This window comes from Miscanthus floridulus, chromosome 17, assembly GCF_019320115.1.
Source record: "Miscanthus floridulus cultivar M001 chromosome 17, ASM1932011v1, whole genome shotgun sequence".
Taxonomy (NCBI): domain Eukaryota; kingdom Viridiplantae; phylum Streptophyta; class Magnoliopsida; order Poales; family Poaceae; genus Miscanthus; species Miscanthus floridulus.
In genome coordinates, this window is record NC_089596.1 from 73,532,876 (window position 1) to 73,551,531 (window position 18,656).

The 18,656-nt window shown below is 44.6% G+C and overlaps 1 protein-coding gene and 1 pseudogene across 2 annotated transcripts; one reads left to right on the forward strand and one right to left on the reverse strand.

Moving 5' to 3' along the window:
* The first annotated feature begins 3,494 nt into the window (after positions 1-3,494).
* On the forward strand, positions 3,495-7,260 carry LOC136518907 (scarecrow-like protein 1; annotated as a pseudogene).
* A 776-nt stretch (positions 7,261-8,036) lies between these two features.
* On the reverse strand, positions 8,037-11,003 carry LOC136518908 (bidirectional sugar transporter SWEET1b-like). Of its 2 annotated transcripts, XM_066512596.1 has the most exons (6): positions 10,738-11,003; positions 10,606-10,642; positions 10,085-10,180; positions 9,244-9,529; positions 9,010-9,129; positions 8,037-8,559 (listed from the first exon to the last, which is right to left on the reverse strand). In XM_066512596.1, the coding sequence occupies exons 1-6, from the start codon at positions 10,772-10,774 to the stop codon at positions 8,365-8,367; spliced, it is 771 nt and encodes a 256-aa protein (XP_066368693.1). In that variant the 5' UTR covers positions 10,775-11,003; the 3' UTR covers positions 8,037-8,364. The 2 variants fall into 2 exon arrangements, with proteins under 2 accessions (XP_066368693.1, XP_066368694.1); XM_066512597.1 differs by lacking the exon at positions 9,010-9,129.
* Between the last annotated feature and the right edge of the window lie 7,653 nt (positions 11,004-18,656).

Sequence of the window (18,656 nt, forward strand, 5' to 3'; positions counted from 1 at the left end):
GTCGGCCCCCACGACTTTATATAGCGCAGTGCGACGGGGGCCCACCAACTATGTACGGTTGGACGCCCCCGATCAGGGTGCGTGACCAAGGCCCAATAGACCGTTGGGCTTATTGGCTGGGAGATCAATCTAACATATCTATCTATATATCTTATAAAAAAACATATTTCGATGGTTTTCTATCTCAACGTCTATTCATGTCATTCCCACATCATTCCCTCCTTAGCATTCAATCCCACGTGCAACCTATTTATGGCATTCTCACCAAATGGTAGGTTATCCTCCATTAACTTTCAATCTTTTCATACAAAGCTATCGACGCCCTCCGTTCCTGGCTCGAAGAGCATCTACAATACTTCCAAGATATCGACACCCTCCGTTCCTGACTCGAAGAGCATCTTCAATAGTTAAAAAAATTAGTTGATAAATCAATGGGTTTAAAAGTGGCTAAAAAAAAGTTGGGAGCATATTTGTTGTCTTCCTAAAACAATTTTTAAAACTTCTAAAATATAGAAGACACTTTTGAATTAGAAATCTTGAACTATTTTTAAATTACCCTGACCACTTTTATATTTTCTCTCTTATATATTTGCATCAAAAACCTTGTTTTACTCTTTATTTTTTCCACGTCCTTCCACGGCACGTCGAGACGCGCGTTTAAATTTCCGTCAGGTGGGGGTCGTTTTTCCAAGTGCCAAAATATTGGAAGATGGGGTCGGGAATTGTCGGAGATGATTTTTTTGCAATCTTGCCAAAAATCCTGAATTAGGAGAGTGTTTCGGGTACTCTTGGAGGCACGGGAATTTATGAAACATGCAAGTTAACTCATTCTATATTCCTTCGTCACATATTATTTGTCATTTTAGCTCTAAGCACATGAATTAGTCCCTCCGCTTCACTTTATAAGTCACAATCTAACATAGCCCGGTCTTCAAAACTATCAGCCTGTTCGTTTCGGCTAAATTGGCTTATAAGCCATGGCTGAAAGTACTGCTAGCTGGTTTGATACGAGAGAAAAACACTGTTCAAACCGTGGATTATAAGTCAGAGCGAATAAGCCGAAATGAACAGGTTGTATATTGACCATTTATTTAGTTTGTATTGTTTATAGTTATAGACTTATGATTATTAGATAGTATATGTTTACGGACCTAATAGTCTCAATTTTGTTATAAATTGTTGGTCAAATATTATAAAGTTTTACTCTTGACGTGTGTGAAATGTCTTATAAGCTGGATTGGAGGGAGTAAGGAGTGAAGAAGTTGTGATACAGGCAAAACGAAAAGGAGAATGATAGAGATAGAGATATATTGAAAAAATAGAAGGATACATCGAAGTGAGAATAACAAAAAAAATTGAGATAACTATAAAAAGCTAGAATAAGAGGGTGTTTGGATTCGGTGACTAAAATTTAGGAGGTGTCACATGAGAGTGTCGTATAGGGTGTTTGGATACTAATAAAAAAATAAATTACAGAATCCGTCAGTACTCCACGAGACGAATTTATTAAGCCTAATTAATCCATCATTAACACATGTTTACTGTGGCACCACATTATTAAATGATCGACTAATTAGGCTTAAAAGATTCGTCTTGTAAATTAGTCACAAATTATGCAATTAGTTTTATAATTAATCTATATTTAATACTCCATGCATGTGTCAAACATTTGATGGGACAACGACTAAAGTTTAGGAGGGAAACCAAATACCCCCTAACTATTGTCATGGAACCGAGGGAGTATGAATTATGAATCTACATGAGGTTAACTTAATGAGTCTGTCTACTGCACAACCATGTGTTTTATGAAATTCCAACGATTTTTTTTGCACAGTAAGATTAAGATCCAACAGCCTCCATCCTTCTTCTACCTTTAGCCTTCTTCTACCTTCAAACAATCACAAGATCACATATTCACAGATCATAGATCACATATCACAGAAAATAATTTTTTTTCTATGAAAAAACAGATTATACAGCGGTTGGTTCCATCCCGTACGTAATGGGTCGTCGCGCTGTGGGGCCACTGGACAGTCCACTTGGTGCTGCCGCTTAGGACACCTGCCGAAGTCGCTCAGGACACCGGCCCACACGATAGTCAAGGCGCAGAAAGCGAAAGCGCGCTGTGGGTGCTGCGCTGCCACGTGCGCTCGCCGTGTGTTTCTTTGTAAAAAAAATTTATATGTTTTTTCGTGCTAAAACACATGTACGTTGTAGAGTCTCTGTAACTTAATAGCTGAGTAGCAGTAGTCGCCGTAGCCCAGAGGCGTCCTTCGTAAGCGAGGCCGGGCCGGATTATTGCGGCGCCGGGGCTCGATGATCCAGCACTGCAGGCGCACCTGGTGGGCCAGGAAAATCGCCCGGTTGCACGTGGAACGGGCCTTGCAATCACACACGTCGCAGTCCGCGGTCGCACTCTACCGCGCTCCTGGCCGTACCGAAACCATGTGCAATCGCACACGGGCACACCGCACGCTGCACACGTCCCACCGGCGGCCGGAGCCCGGAGCCCGGAGCCGCTCGGATCTCTGCTGTGCGAGTTCGGCGCCGGCCGTCTCGTCCCGTGCGGCCGTGCGTGCGGTCTGGCATGCCCAGCTGCCCACCATGAATTGATCCATGATGATGGCGCGGGAGCAGCGCCCGATCGATGCTTCGCGGCACGACGAGAGGTCGGCGGCGCGCCCTCGTGCGCCACTCTGCCTCGCCCCATCACGTCTCGTAGTTTCGCACGCGGCACGCACCAGACATTTCTCATTTCCTCCTCCTTGCAGTCTCCCCGATCACCCGTCCTACGGTCGCCGCTACTCGATCGCGCTGACGCGCGGCCGCTTGGTGGCAACTGGCAAGGAATGCGCATCGGCACGACGGCACCAGGGGGGCGGTGGCTCACCTACTGCCACAAAAAGCGACCCTGTGAGTGACCAGCTACTGTTTATTTGGCTATGGCCACGATCGTAAATTTTCAATTAAAATAATATTTTTCTCTCACACAAACTAGCCAATAATACTTCTTTACGAACCAGTAATGATACGAACCAGCCAACCGAACACGCTTGTCTCTCGGATCCATCCAGCACTGATTGAGCATTCCGGATAAGACCACCGGACCAGTATGCCGCGTGCCAACCAAAAGTCAACAATCAGCACTCAGCTCAGAAGCAGCGCCAGCAACCCGTTCCGGTAATCAACAAATCATTATCCCCCTATTCTCTCTCTGTCTTTTTTTTTTTGAAAGTAAGCCCTCCTCTTTTTTTTTTTTTTTGCTCTAAAACACGCGTGATGCTACACGTATACTATTCTAGTGCTCATAGCCTTATTAATCCTTGTCAGTACGTTTGCTCGGTCCACGGGGGTGGAGTAGAGTAGGTTCTCACGCGCTTTCACAGCGGAATAGTTGGCTGTCGCTTCGCTTGAATGCGCGAATTTCGTCTACAAACCCCACCGTTTCCCCCGCGAAATCGCCAAAATTCGGTGCGTTACGGGGGAGCAAAATTTTGGTCGGGATAGGTAGGTAGGTCAGGCTAGGCTAGGCTTCTTGCCGCGTCACGCCCGGCGTGGGGGGCCTTTGTTATACCCGCCCCCAACAACCCACGCGCGGCGCCCACCGTTTCTGCCCGCGTCCTCTCCACCCTCCTCGCTCGTCTCCTCTTCTTCTTCGCCTGCTCTGCTCCGCGCTCTCACCCTCCGCAGGCAGTTTGCACGCTCGCCGCCGCGCGCTGGGCCTCCACCACCCTTCCGCCAACTCCTCCGCAGATTGGACTGCGGCCCGCTGCTTGGCCGTCGGCGACCCCCCGCACCGGCCGATCCTCGCAGGTAAGGGTAGGGTCTCTCGCTCGCGAAATCGTTTTGCTCCTTTCCCTTTCCGGAGCCCCGTTCCGTTGTTGAGCGGTGGCTGTAGACCGCACGATTGTGCCGTTCGTGGAGAGATGCTCCGGGCTAGCGTGACTTGCAGCTGCTCCGACTCCGACGGATAAGGGGCAAATTAATTAGGAGCGCTGTGTTGATGGAAACGGAGGAAGGAAGGAAATCGCCGCGTCTTTGCTAGTCGGGGTTGGGGGAGAATCGCAGGGTTTGATGTTAGCGGAGAATCGTTCGGTTTAATCGGAGTTAACTCCAGAAGATCCAGCTTCACAAAATCGATGAGGGCCAATTTCGTCGTAGTTCGTGGGAGATTTTTCTTCCTCCTCCTCCCGAGTCCTCCGATTTCTGTAGCCGTTTAATGCTTATTTTTATACCACAACGTATAATATTGGTGGAGAATACAAGTATGTTGGTTCTTACTGGTGTAACTTCCACATATTTTTATTTATTTATCCATTTATTACTCGGGACTTAACAGCTGGATTCCATCTGCAATGTTGCCTTAGTATGTAGTCTTAGGTATGAATAAACATGCTCAGTAAGACTAAGTTGTCTGCCTACTTTAAGCCTTTAGGTATACTTCCCACTCGATTTGGTTTTGGTTCCAAGAGCACCAAGTTAGTCAACGTTGCAGGTCTGGGGGATAAGGTTACCAAGTCTTAGAAGCAACTCCAAACTGGGTGGGCTACCCTTTTTCATTTTTTAATGACGTGTTGTACTGTTGTGGACATCTTGTTCTTATAATGGACTGATGGATATGGATCAATCGACTTGCTTTGCTGTGAAGTACAGTCGTCACTGCCACTGTCATACAAAGTCCAAGTATATAAGACTTAATATGGCAATGTATGCTTTGTCTTTTGTTCTCATACCTGTTTCACTTAAAGGCATTAGAAATTGCATCTCACGTCTAGTAAGCCTACGGTGGCAGCAAAAACAAAACAAAAAAAATCTTTGGGCAACCATAAGTTCCTTTTTGTACTTCTTATCTGTTGTTTTCTAACTGCAGGTGAATTGTTCAGGCTGAATTGATCGGTGGAAGCTGTGCATTGACTGTTTTCTTATCTCAGATCAAAGTAATAAATTGACCTGAGAGACTGAGAATTGTGAGAGAAGTAATGTCTTTCGTTAGGCAAGCAGATCCATCAACATCCTGTGCAGAGACCACTTACATCCACAAACATGTGCCACCAGGATCAGTTTTCCCAGCGCAAAGATTTGTCTCTGGCACCGACTTGCTTCACCACGGACCTCAACCATATAATGCTGACGGCTACAAACAGTCTGGTTTCAATGGGACAGCGTCTCATGCATTTCAGAACTTTTACAGTACTGATAGCTATGCTGAATCTCACTTTAATGAAGCAACATATTCTCCAGCAATCTCCAATATATCTCAGCAGAACTCTCAATCTTTATCAGACAATCAGACCTCTGATCTTGAAGTAGAGTTTGATGAGGATGAGATGAGACTAAAGCTTCAGGAGCTTGAGCATGCTTTACTCGATGATGGCGATGAGATCTTTTCTGACTTTTCAGGGAGCATCATCGATGAGTGGAATGATAGCATTAAGAAGAACAATGAATGGACCAATACCATGAAGGATATCATGAGTCCGAACTCTCCAAAAGAGTCATCACCTGAGTCAAGCCTCTGCTGTCTCGACAGCAATAATGGAGAAGCGCGGCACCCAAAACAGTTGCTTTTTGACTGTGCAGAAGCAATATCTGAATGTAGCATCGACTGAAGCACAATCAATCATAACAGAACTACGACAGAAGGTAGCAATTCAAGGAGACCCTTCTCAGAGAATTGCGGCCTATCTTGTGGAGGGCCTTGCTGCCGCAATACAGTCTTCAGGAAAGGGGATCTACAGGGCCCTGAGGTGCAAGGAGGCCCCTACTCTGTACCAGCTTTCAGCTATGCAGATCCTCTTTGAAATCTGCCCATGCTTCAGGCTAGGCTTCATGGCTGCTAACTATGCTATTCTCGAAGCCTGCAAAGGCGAAGAGGTTGTGCACATCATTGACTTTGACATCAACCAGGGTAGCCAGTACATAACTCTTATCCAGTTCCTAAGGAATCACAGTAACAAGCCACGCCTTTTGAGGATTACTGGTGTTGATGATCCAGAGTCAGTGCACAGAGCTGTTGGAGGACTGAAGGTTGTCGGGCAGCGACTAGAGAAGCTTGCAGAGGACTGTGAGGTACCATTTGAGTTCAGGGCAGTGGCTGCTAACACCGAGGATGTGACACCTGGAATGCTAGATTGCCGTCCTGGAGAGGCCCTCATTGTTAACTTTGCATTCCTGCTGCACCACCTGCCTGATGAAAGCGTCTCAATTGTGAACCAAAGGGATCAACTTCTCCGTATGGTGAAGGGTCTCCAACCAAAACTAGTGACGTTGGTGGAGCAGGACGCAAATACTAACACCACCCCATTCCTTGCCAGGTTGGTTCTCTTGTGAACATTTTTACCGTATCTAGTGCACAGAGTTGTCTAAACCAATGATATATTGTGCTATTTAATTATCCATCATGTGTGCTTCAAAATGCTGGCCTTGTGAAAGGAATATAGTTTTTGATCTTTGTGCCTGCCTCACACTCTCGTATAGCTATATCTCTGTCATTCCTCATGTTGCCCTTTGATATTGCAGGTTCCGTGAGGTCTATGACTACTATTCTGCACTTTTTGATTCACTGGATGCGACCCTTCCGAGGGAAAGCCCAGACAGAATGAATGTGGAGCGCCAATGCCTCGCACGAGAAATCGTCGATATCTTAGCTTGTGAAGGTCCTGACCGTGTGGAAAGGTAATTCTTAACAGCGTTCTTCCATGAGTCCTGGTCTCATGCACGTTGCAAACTCCAATGTTTATACACCACCTCAAAAAAACTTTGCTGTTACCCTGCAGGTATGAAGTGGCTGGGAAATGGAGAGCTAGGATGACAATGGCTGGCTTTGTGCCGTCCCCATTTAGCAGCAGCGTAATTGATGGCATAAGATCGCTACTGAAATCGTACTGCGATAAGTACAGGTTCGAGAAGGTCCACGATGGCCTCCATTTTGGCTGGGGCGACAAGACGCTCGTCTTCTCGTCGGCGTGGCAATAGAAGCCCTGTATAGCACTGCCAGCGCTTTAGGAGCATCTGGTGCAAGGGCTGTAAAGAGATTTCTGTCACCGTATTGTTGACCTATCATATATACTTGTACGTACCTAACCTTAGCGTGCTGCCTGTAGGCTTCTGAGGCCTACCCTAAGTTTCTTAGATGGAGTATGTTGTGTATTGTACACCTACGTGTATTGTCACCGTGGTGTATTTAATTTTGCCCGTCTTTTGGAGGGGTGGAATCGCAATATGTCGACATTGTTTCGTGTATAAAGTACTGGATGATGATGATGCTCTTGTAGCAGATAGATGAGATAAACTACTTCAGCAGTATTTTTCAGCGAAAGAACAATGTTTTTTTCTCATAATAAATCAGCGTAAGTCAAATTTCAGCGAAACGAATAGGGCCAAAATAACAAAGATTCGTCAATCCAGGGCAAGGCTATATATTCAAGGAGGGACTATCCATGAGATGAGAACCGGAATGCTTGTGTCATTGTGTGTGTGTGTGTGTGTTTTGAGAAATGCTTGTGTCAGTGTGTGGGTCTACATTTTTGTTATCTGCGGTCGTGAATGCTGTGGTTGGCCCATCCCTTCTGTGCATACGTAGCTTCAAAATAGTCTAGTTCGTCCACTTGGGATTTTCGATCTTGCAAACGAGAGAAGCGTCCACGAAACGCACTGCAGCTGCAGCCCTGCAGGCTTCTCCGGCTGGCTGATCACTCGTCAAACACGATATCTTTTATATGAGCTTTGTATTGTACTACTATGCTACTCCTAGGACGCTACAATTTCTTCTAGAAAATCTTATAAAGCCACGCTAAATGGAAGGCCCATGAAAATTACCAGGAGCCCAAGAATAGCCCGCAGCGGTTTACCAGTCCCACTTGCGAGCATGTGCCAGCACATTCAGCGCAAAACTTGTTGGGCCTCGAGCTAATTTCTAGCCCATTACCCTGGGACCTTGCCTTGCAACGTCATGGATGCCATTGCCTGTCGTGGTCGTGGACGTGACATTTGGTCCAAGAGACCAAAAGCAGTTTCCGAAAATCGACGAAGAGAAATGAAGCAAAACTAGTGCTTGATTAACTTGTTTTACATGTAATAAAAAGATAAAAACCCCAGTTTCAAAAAAAAAAAGAGATAAAAACCCCAGTTACATTATTACATATGCTACAGCACGCACTCTCGTATATACATGAAACATGCAGGTACACTATCACGGGAGAGGAGAACGTTGATTTGCAGGGGAGAGCACCTACACTCGCGCACCGAAAGAGAAGGATGATAAAAATTTCGAAACGGCAGCGAACGCACTTGCTGTGCTGGTACTGGTCTACTATTATATTGGAGTAAGCAGAAGGTTCGTCCATGGACCGCAGTGGCTCCGAGCTAGACCATAAGTTCCTCCTTGCCGGCGCCGCCGCCGACGTCGTCGGCGACCTTCTTGCTGCTCTTCGCGTCGGAGGCCATCTCCACGTCGTCGCCGGCCTGCTGCTTGCCGGCGCCCGTGCCGCCGCTGTTCCTGTAGATGGCGTACAGCACCAGCTGCGCGGCGCCCAGAAAGCTCCCGCACCCGTTGGGGATCTGCACGCACGCATCGATCAATACGAGTATGGTGTTCAATAACCGTCTGTCCAAAACACATAGGAGTACCACATAGATTTCACAAAGGCGTGCACAATTGAAGGCGGCGGCAGCGCGCGCGCATGGGCGTTGCCTCGCCTCTTGGGCACTGCCCATTACTCGACCACGCACGTTGCCACCAGCAGCGTGCATGTGGCTGCAGGCTGCGCGCGTGCATGCCATATTGCCATTGCGCACTTGGCCTTGCTCGACTCAGACCCATCGACGAGTATGTTTGTATGTACCGGCAGGTCAAGGGCATCCAGAGACGGAGACAAACAAAACGCTAACCGACTCATCAAACACCTAGAAGTAGAAGGAACAGCTACGTCCCTGTCTAGTTATACGTCCCTGTCAAAATTGAGGAGATCAGGTGACTGTGACGACGAACTCTTGGCGTGCCGTGCTTACCGCGACGAAGGGGTCCCGGCCGAGCAGGCCGTAGACGAACCAGGACGTGCCGCACAGGAACACGCCCAGCGACAGCAGGAACGGCATGTACTCCACGCTCTTAGTCTTCACCACCAGCCTCTGTATCAAGCACGCAGTCGATCGATCGATCAGCAAAGTTGCCTGATGACGATATATACTCCGTATGTACATGCATGCCGTGGAGTAGTTAATTAACCGATCGGAACAACGTACCATGATGGAGAGCGGCGAGGCGTACATGCAGATGGAGCAGACGGTGGCGGCGAGGCCGCACATGAGCTTCCGCCCCTGCCCGTGGTGGAGCGCCAGCATCGACACCAGCGCCACGGCGGCGAACACCGCCGCCACCGCCGACGCCAGGCCCAGCATCCGCAGCCGCGTCCGCGGGGTGGACGCGAACACCAGGAAGATCACCACGTACACGGCCTCGATCGCCGCGCCCGCGCCGTTGATCGTCGACACCAGGATGTTGTTCGGGGACACGAACGGCAGCCCGTACCTGCATCGCACGCACGCACATCCGAAGCCCATCAGCGCGCGTACGCGTTCGGGTGTACAGAGCGAGCCACGTGGCCGGACATGGGTCAACTGCCACGTCGACGGGGATTCATGTCCATCAACCACCTCTTGGCGTGGCCCGTCTAAACTTGTGACCCTGGCCCTAGATGAGCGACACGGCTCACATACGACGATGGAGATGTTTCCCTACTTCCCTGTCCTCGTTTCGTTACCACCTTGCACTGTCCCATCCAGACAGGCAACAAACACAGACAGGCAGACAGCAACACCATTCCCGTGGTGTCTAGTAGATCCTGGACTGACATCTAAAGTTTGGTGCGCTTTACCGACAAACTTTTTAGTATGTGTCTGGACGACTAGGCAAGTTCGTCCATCATGGAATCTATGGTTTTGAATATTACAAAATGGCGCGATTTTTCGTGGGAAAATTCCGTGTTATGCACAGAGTGGTAGTGTGTGTTTGGCTGTTCTTTAGCAAGCGAGTATACTTTTTTACTCTGTAAATTACTAAGTGAGATCGAGCAGCAGTTTTTACCAAGCTGACAAGAGGCAGTTGAGGAGTGTCATGTTGTACGGCACTCCTGAGAAATCCTCCGTCGACCTCCTCCTGATGATCCTCCAGAAGGTAGGCCTGTGAGCCAAAAACAAAATTTTCAGCAGATCGTCAGTTTAAAGCTTTAAGCATGCAGTATGACTCAGATGGAGAATTAACAGCTGAACTGCAACGTGTTTCGAGTGCATGAATGGAATATCACAAAGGGACAAAGCTAAAGACATCGACGTCGCAGATGCTGGATGTTTCCAGCTTAAAATATAATAAAATAAATGAAGCAAAATAGGATACGCATACACACCCCCAATTATTCATGGAGTAGCTTGTTCTTGGGTACATCTTATTTATATTTGTATAGGAAAAAGTAAAGTTGTGCGTGCTAGTAGTTTTTCTGTATGAACTGCAATAATCAGTCTATATTGGAATGTTTTTACTATGATTTTGCCCACTCCTGTTGCTAACAAATACCGAGGAATAGATATTGTGCTACATCGAGTACTTACACTGGGGATAGGAAGAGGAAGAGAGCAATGACATTTCCTGAAACCCAGAACACAAACACAGTAAGTAAAAGAACCACAGCAGCATGAGCAATCATCAAAGTGAGGACACATGAGGAGCTGCAACACTCTCACCAGAAATTCCAAAGATGAACTTCACCACATCCTCCATCTGTTCGAACCTTATCTCACTCTTTGGCTCTTTCCTGTCTGCTAGCACTTACGAAACCTTCTCCTTCTTCTCAACTACTAGCTAGAACAAAGCAAAATTGAACAACCTGAAAGTCTGGCCTTCAGAGCACGCAGGAGACAGGTGCTCAATGTAAGTAACTGCCTAGTGCCTAGCAAGAACAACTAAATGACAACAGTGTTGTATGTTTATGTGGATGGACAGATACATATGGATGGTTGCATGTATATATAGGAAGAGTTGGAGGGAGGAGGGCATCTCTCTGGTGTCAGTCCATCCAGTCCAGGGGTGATGCCTGCACCCATATTGATTCATTGATTGCGTTCTTATCTTGACCACCCACTGAAAACGAGTGCCCCGGCCGGAGTGCAGACGTGGTGCGCCGGGGCAGTGAGCAGTGTGGCTTCCTTCCAGCACTATCAGATGATGAGAAGATGCCGGTGTTCTCATTTCTCACCGCACAGGACAGAGTTTCGCATCAGGATGGATCCAGCGCCCGGCCGGTCCACTAGCTCATAGAACTTATACTGACCAAGCATTCGTGTGTTTTTGTGTTCTTGATTCAGTATGTGTTCGCACCTATTGGTCAATCCCGGCCGGGTGTACCCAAAAACCGGCATGGCTGTTTTTTCTAAACCAACTAGGCCAGTTTTATAACTTTGTCAAAAGATGCAATTAGACTCCACCATTATGAAATACAGATAGAAAACCCAATTTGAGTACGGATGAGAGAATTACGGGTTTTGGAAGATCCACACCCGTGGAAGCCGGCATGCAGGCGGGTGTTCACAGCCTAAACTGAGCTTAGAGTTATTTTGATATGGAACCTGTAAGAGTTTCAGTTCCTAATTAATGTGGCAAGACCTCTGCACCCTTCAGCCTGTTCGCTTGTTGGTTTCAGCCAGCCCAAACCAGCCAGCCAACAGTGTTTTCTTCTCACAACAAACCAGCACCAGCCAGCCCAAACCAGCTCAGAAACCAACCAGCGAACAGGCCAGCCCTATTGAGGGCATTCAATTCAGTTGCATTTGTCAATACAAAATTTTCATTTGAAGCCAATTACCGGGTCTGTCGAATCTAGGACACACCGGCGTGCACCGTTTTCGACGAGGTCCCTCGCGAACAAGCGCCGGCGGATGAACGGACAACATATAGTCTGTTAGAACGGTTTTTGCAGGGGCGTTGCAAGGTGCACCACCCTATGAGCTGTATATGGACCTGCTCGTGTGATGGCCCATTTTAGTGTCAACAATATCCTTTTAGTTTGTGGTAAATGTTGCCTGTTTTATTTACGAATGCAAATGACGTAATTATAATAATGGTCTAAGCAAAGCCCTTTTCGTTAGGAAAGCTTCCTTATCACCCTGTTCGCTTGATCGTTTGCGAGTTGGATCCGTGCGAAACCCTTCGAAACTTCTGAAGACTGAAGATACCGACCAGCACTAACTCCTGATGGAGCAGCAGATCATTCTGGGCGCAATTAATCGGCGATTGCACTCGATACTCTAAAATCTCAATCAAAGTGATTTCTCATGACACTCCTGAATGATCAGCAGCAGCCTGTTTTTTTCCGAAAGGCGGCAAAGGTTTTTTTTCCAGATTTTTATTAGACGGAAAAAAAAGGAAAAACGAAATTTACAAAAATATAGGATTACAAGGACGAGCCTATGCTCGCCACCACTTTGACCCGCAGGCCAGCCTAGTCTGTACACTACTCGAATTGAAAAACACAGACGAACAAACACCACTTAGTGAAACAGAAGGAAAATAAATTAGAAGAAAAGAGACGAGTCTACTACTGCTGTGACTGATTGGTTTGCCCATAAGATCTTGTTGTCAACCGGTATTGCTCCACTTCTTCCTTGCATAAGATGGCCGCTTCCCTTGGTTGCAGCCTCTTGTACTGAAAAGTTCTTATATTCCTTTCTTTCCATATGCTCCACCAGAAATAGATCATGACACCATCAAACATTTTTCTTTGTCCTTTATCAATCTTAGCGTGACACCTACGCCAATAATTTTGTAGAGATCCGTTTGATCCGAATCGATCTTAGCAGCCTGTGTTGAAGGAATTGGTGAGTTCTGGTCTTTAAGGCTAAAATACCCATCGAGGATCCGTGTGCACGCACGTACGGTACAGTACAGGGCAAGGCCGGCCGTGAACTGGCACAGGTAGGAGTATTTTACTTGCTATGGGTCTCCTATACGGCCGCCATTCAACGCACGTCTATGTACGTGGACACCTTATACGCCGCCATCCCCCAGCACGGTATATATTCTTCGCTTTTTGCACAAATCTTGTCTCGTTCGAGAACATGCATGCACATGTACATATGCGTACTTGTGCATCTTAGCGTCAAGACGAAAATAATTCTGTCGTCATCTCACTGCCTGCAGACTATGGGCTGCACAATAATGCTGCGACGGCGAAAACATATCTGAATGTCTGATGACTGATCGATGTCATCTTGTCACCAAGCTTGCAAACATAACAGAAGGTTTCCAATCGTAACTAAATCTTCTTTTGTTTTGTAGGAAATGGAAGCCCAATAGCCAAAAAAAAGATGATTTTGGTTTCATAGAACCATCAGTATATTATATTGTTCGGTGGAAATCCAACTCTTTTTCTCATGATCTCTTGAATGAAATTAGGAAATGAAAAGTAGATTAGATAGATATTTAGGGATCATCTGGAAAGCGGAATCAGGAATCAGGATGGGGTCAACCTCGATCGACACAAACTGCGAAGTATGCGTCAGGTGATGAGGATATACATGCAGCATACGTATGCACCTTACGGGGCCAGCTATACATATGCATGCGTCGACCAGCAAAGGATATACTTGCAACAACACCCGAGGCAACAATGGCTACCGAGATGTAGGCTAGGCACTGCCCCTGGTCCATGTGGCGATTCTATCCGATCAGGACTACGGATATTTATTGACTCCAACCAGTCCAGAATTCCTGCCATTTTCGTCACTCTGTAGGCATTTTCTTCCTTTTGTCTCTGTATGCATGCAGGTACTAACTTTGGATCGCACCATGTAGAAGACGGCGGCAGCACTAGCAGAGCCGAGAGGTGTTTGGCATGCCAGCACAGGGTTTTGAGCCGACAGCCGGGGCATGCAGGCGTGCTGCGTGCACCACCGACTCCAGTGATGTCTACGGCGGAATATTCCACTCCACCGGACGGCGACTACCTCAGTTTCACTTTCACCTCGCCCGTGGCCTTGAGCGCCATCGAGTTGGAGACTAGAAGTTGGATGCTGGAACTCGGCTAGCGGGTCCTAGTACTAGTACCATTCGAAGCCTGGTCCCTTTTTTTTTTTTTTGGGTGGAAAACTTGATCTTAGGCCGGAATAAAATTCCTTAATCTAAAAAAGGCAGGTCCTTTTTATAATGCACTTTTATTAATTGGGTCTCATAGCCAAAAGAATATAAGAGCATTTAGACTCTCACCTTAACGAAAAGAAGAACACACAACCGAAAGAAAAGAAAAAAGAAAAAACCATGACCTCGACACTATCTCTACTTCCTGACATCCTCTCTTGAAACAGTCAAATTCAGTGAGCGGAAGTCGTCAAGTCGCCGTTGCCCCTAGTGCACCACGTTGGAACAAATTAATTAGTGAAGTAGTGATTGATATGGCTCTTAGGTCTCGTTCGGTTCTCTAGGAACGAGTTGGAATGGTTCACTAATTTACTAATTTGTATAGTGTTAATAAGTCGAAAATAGTTCAGCACTAATCCATGCAAACCGAACTGACGCTAATTGATTTCTCAAGTGTGATCCTTGAGTACCAAGAGGTGAAACGCAACAGTGCCCATCTGGAATGAATTCCCCAGCCGAATGTGTGGTAAATCGAGAAGTTGTTCGTTCTATCTTTTTCCCAAGTGCACAGTGCAAGAAAGCCAAGAACTTAACCATCGAGCTGGCTAGCATGAGTATGTAATAATCATGCAAAATATGGTGCCACACTATGATACTAATCACACGAATCCTCTTCTCTCCAGTCTGCATCATTGCTTCTTGATTGGGAAACGGATGCACGATCGATGGAATGGATCCGATCCAGAGATTCCGCGAATGCGCATGATTTAGCTTTGGAAGTGCGACAAAAGGAATCTGAAAAGGGCCGGCGTCCACACGAGATAAAAACCAGATTTGCCTGGCTTGGTCCCGTGGTTTTTACCTTGATTTGTGTTTTTTCATGTTAAATTTAGTATCTTATTATTGATGCAAGTTTGACTGCAACTGGTTGCGACTGCAATTGCAAGTGATTTGCCGCAATTAATTGTGCTTGTTGTTGGTGCTGTTATGATCAGTTGCAACTGCGGTTGATATGAACACAGCTGATTGGAAGCAATTGTGACCGCTGCCATTTCCTCCATATATATTTGTGGTTTCCTTCCATGAATAGGTGACGACCTAGGCTGATTTCGCATTGTGGTGAAATTGAGCGCTTCCGCTGTCACTAACAAGTGTGTTTGTGTGGTTATTCCAACATAAAACATACCATCCATTTTGTCTAGAACCAAGGGTTGATATATATTAATATTCATATATTACCTCATGGGAGTAAGAGTCACCCTCATATCTTCCCTCGAATAATAAGTAACTAGCAAGATGATCCACACAAATAACATGATATATCTAGTCTTTTTCATTATATAGTATTTTCATTTTTTTACTTAAGATATCTTTTAAATATAGTTTTGCTACTTGTAATGCCCTCCCTCCATGCGCAAATACTACATCCATTGGCATGATTACCATGTAGCTATAGTTGACCAATTCCTTAAATTGAAGATATTGTTGTGTGTTTCTCTCTTTTTTTCTCTGCTCCTGCCTCGTGCACTACTATTCAATTTCAGGAGGAGGCCTCTAGATTAACAGAGGTGAATAAAAAGGCATGCTACCTCTAGAAATATAGAGGGGTGCCTAGGTGAAAGGCTTGTCTTTGTTAACACTCGATTAATGGAGGTGATCATCTTAAGCATCCTGGCTCTATTAATTCATTATCAGAGGCAGGCGAGGCAACTGCCTCTTTTAAGAGAGTATTAACAAAGACGAGCGGATTAAGATGGCCGCCTCTTTTAATGCCTTAACAGAGATGGACCTCATAAGCCGTCCGCCTCTTTTGCAACTAGATTAACAAAGGCACAGATGTCATAAGTCCAACGCTAGTGAACCAAATTAATTGAATTGCGACTAACACATCAATGGAGAGAAGAAACCAATCTTAAATATGAAGGAACCGAGAACTATTAAAGGATCTGGTGGATTTTGCTTCAAATATGTATATCTAACTGGAAAAGCCTCGGGTTAGAAGAGGGGAAAAAAGAGAAAAGGAAGGAAGGGAATTGTGCAAGTCATGTATATGCCTCTATCCCACACGGTTGACTTGGCGTGGCTAGGTGGGACATGGCTCACACCAAGCTGAAGCCAACCACCAGGCTAGCAATGTAGAACAGTTTTGCCGCGTCGTGCATGTTGGTGCGATCAAAAGAGTTAGTTTAAAAAATCAAGAGAGAATTTCCAATATTAATTGAAAGAGTTTGAAATAAAAAATGTAAGCCGCTTGAGTGCTTAATTGCCTCGGTCACTAATAGAACAAAAATTTCAAAAATAGAAAAAATGTCACTGCCGACTCACTGGTGGCGCCAATCGATTGCAATGCCATGAGCTCCAGGTTGCTTCACAAGAGCCACAAAAGTACACTTTATTTTAATTACTATTTCCTCTACTCTAACTTACAAGACGTTTAAATTTTGTCTAGATACATTGTTTTTACTCTGAATCTAGACCAGTGTTCGCCTATATTAACATTTAAACGGCCACAAAACGGTAAACGGTGGTGAGCTGTTTTGTTTAGGGGTAAACAAAAATTTAACGGTTGGCCTCTAAATGACAAAAAACGGTCTAAGTAGTCTAAAACGGAACAGAGATGAACGGTATTAAATGGGCTAAACAGTTGTTTAGGCAAATACCGAGCAAATCTAGTTAAGTTTTGCATGTACAAATTCGTATACTTAAGTTTATTATATTCATAAATATATAGACTTGATTTGTTACATGCAGAATGTTTATTTGATTCTTTTTACATGCATAAATATATGTACATACTAAATAATTGATTTTTACTTGCAAAAATATGTATAAATGCTAGAATAGTTGATTTTAATCAACAAATATGCATATTTTGGTAATACTGTGTAAAACCGTTTAGACCGTTTTAATCCGTTTAAACATCATCTAAACCATTTAAGCGCGAAACAAATGATAACCGACCGTTCAACATTTAGGATAACACTGGTATAGACGTATCTAAATGCATTTTTTAGTTTAAATATCTTGCTGTAAAAATAGATCTATGCAGCTAGGTTCTTGATACTTGCCATGTCTTGTCTTTTTCATAACTGCAGTTTTTATGCTCAAATAAATGTGAAATTTTTGTGGAGTGCTACTAAGGTCATTATTGTTGTCTGGTAAAAATTTCAGGAGTTTATGATTTATAGTTTAAGAGTTATAAAAATAACAAATGCCCTGTATTGCTTTGCTTCTACTCTAAACAGTTCTGCATCTTTGAATTAATTGGCTCAGTTAAGTTATGAATCATGACTTGGTGAAAATACATGAGTTGTGGTACTTTTCTTAATCTTTCCAAAAAGTTCAATATCATGATTTTTGGCTAAGTAGATCTTGAGTTATACTTGCTTAAATCTCCGTGGCTGTTTCTGCCTAAACCCAGACAGGGTTTCCTTGTTCTTACTGTGGGGCCTTCTTACTAGTAGAATTAGCTTTAGGTGTTTACAACAAAGTTGTTTATAATTTGCTAAGCTTTCAAAAAAGTCTAGAACCACATTTATTGGACATGTATAACTCTATTTATAGCTGTTTAAAGTGGTATGTCAGTTTCTGTCTATGTTTTGGACAGAGATGCAATTATTTGATTAATTGACCCTTATAACTGTAGAATAATCTTAATATGAGAATAAGAAAGTTGTAGGTAACTTCCTAATATTTTCAAAAAGTTATGGTTCATGTTTGTTGGAGGTCTAGAACTCCAGTTATGCTTCTCTGAAGTTTCTATCAGTTTTCTGTACCACTGCTGTTGGGCTGCATTTGCGTTTTGCTTGTGCAATCATTTTCGTGGTGTAAATGATGTTTTCTATGGTTGTAGTGAATACAAAAGTTGTAGAAAATTTCATAATATTGCTTGTGTTCAAATTGTAAGACCATAGGCCTGATAGTTTAGGAGTTACATGACTTTTAAGTCTTCTGTCAGGTTTTGATTGTATTCTGAGCAGATCTAAAAGATGCTAGTGTTTGATCTAGTTAGGATTTGAATCACACCTAGATGATAATAAGAAAGTTGTAGATAATTCATTTATATAGCTGCTTTTAAAATTCGGTGTCATTTGGCCAAGTAGTTTGTGAGTTATGCCTGTTTAAAGTTGGATGTCAGAAATGGCTGCTCTCTGTCAATTGTGGATCAGTTTCTGTAAATGGGCATATATGACTTAGTTAACTTGAGAATCATGCTAAGATGATTAAAGATGAATTGTACAAAATTTCATAAGCTTTCTAGAATGTTTTGTTCCATGGCTATTGGATTTGTATAACTCTAGTTATGATCCTAACATGAAGCTGTTGTTTCCAGTCCAGAAATAGACATATGCTAGTTATGGTTGTTTACTCCATGTGTTGCTAAGAGTGTGGCTTATGCCCTTGTTGATGGTCAAGTTATGATACTTGTGACCTTGTTAAACTTGTGTCATGCTTGATGTACTTGCTCTCTAGGGTTAGTTGTGTGATGTTAGTTAAATAGCTATTGGTGTCTATGTTTTGCATAATCTTG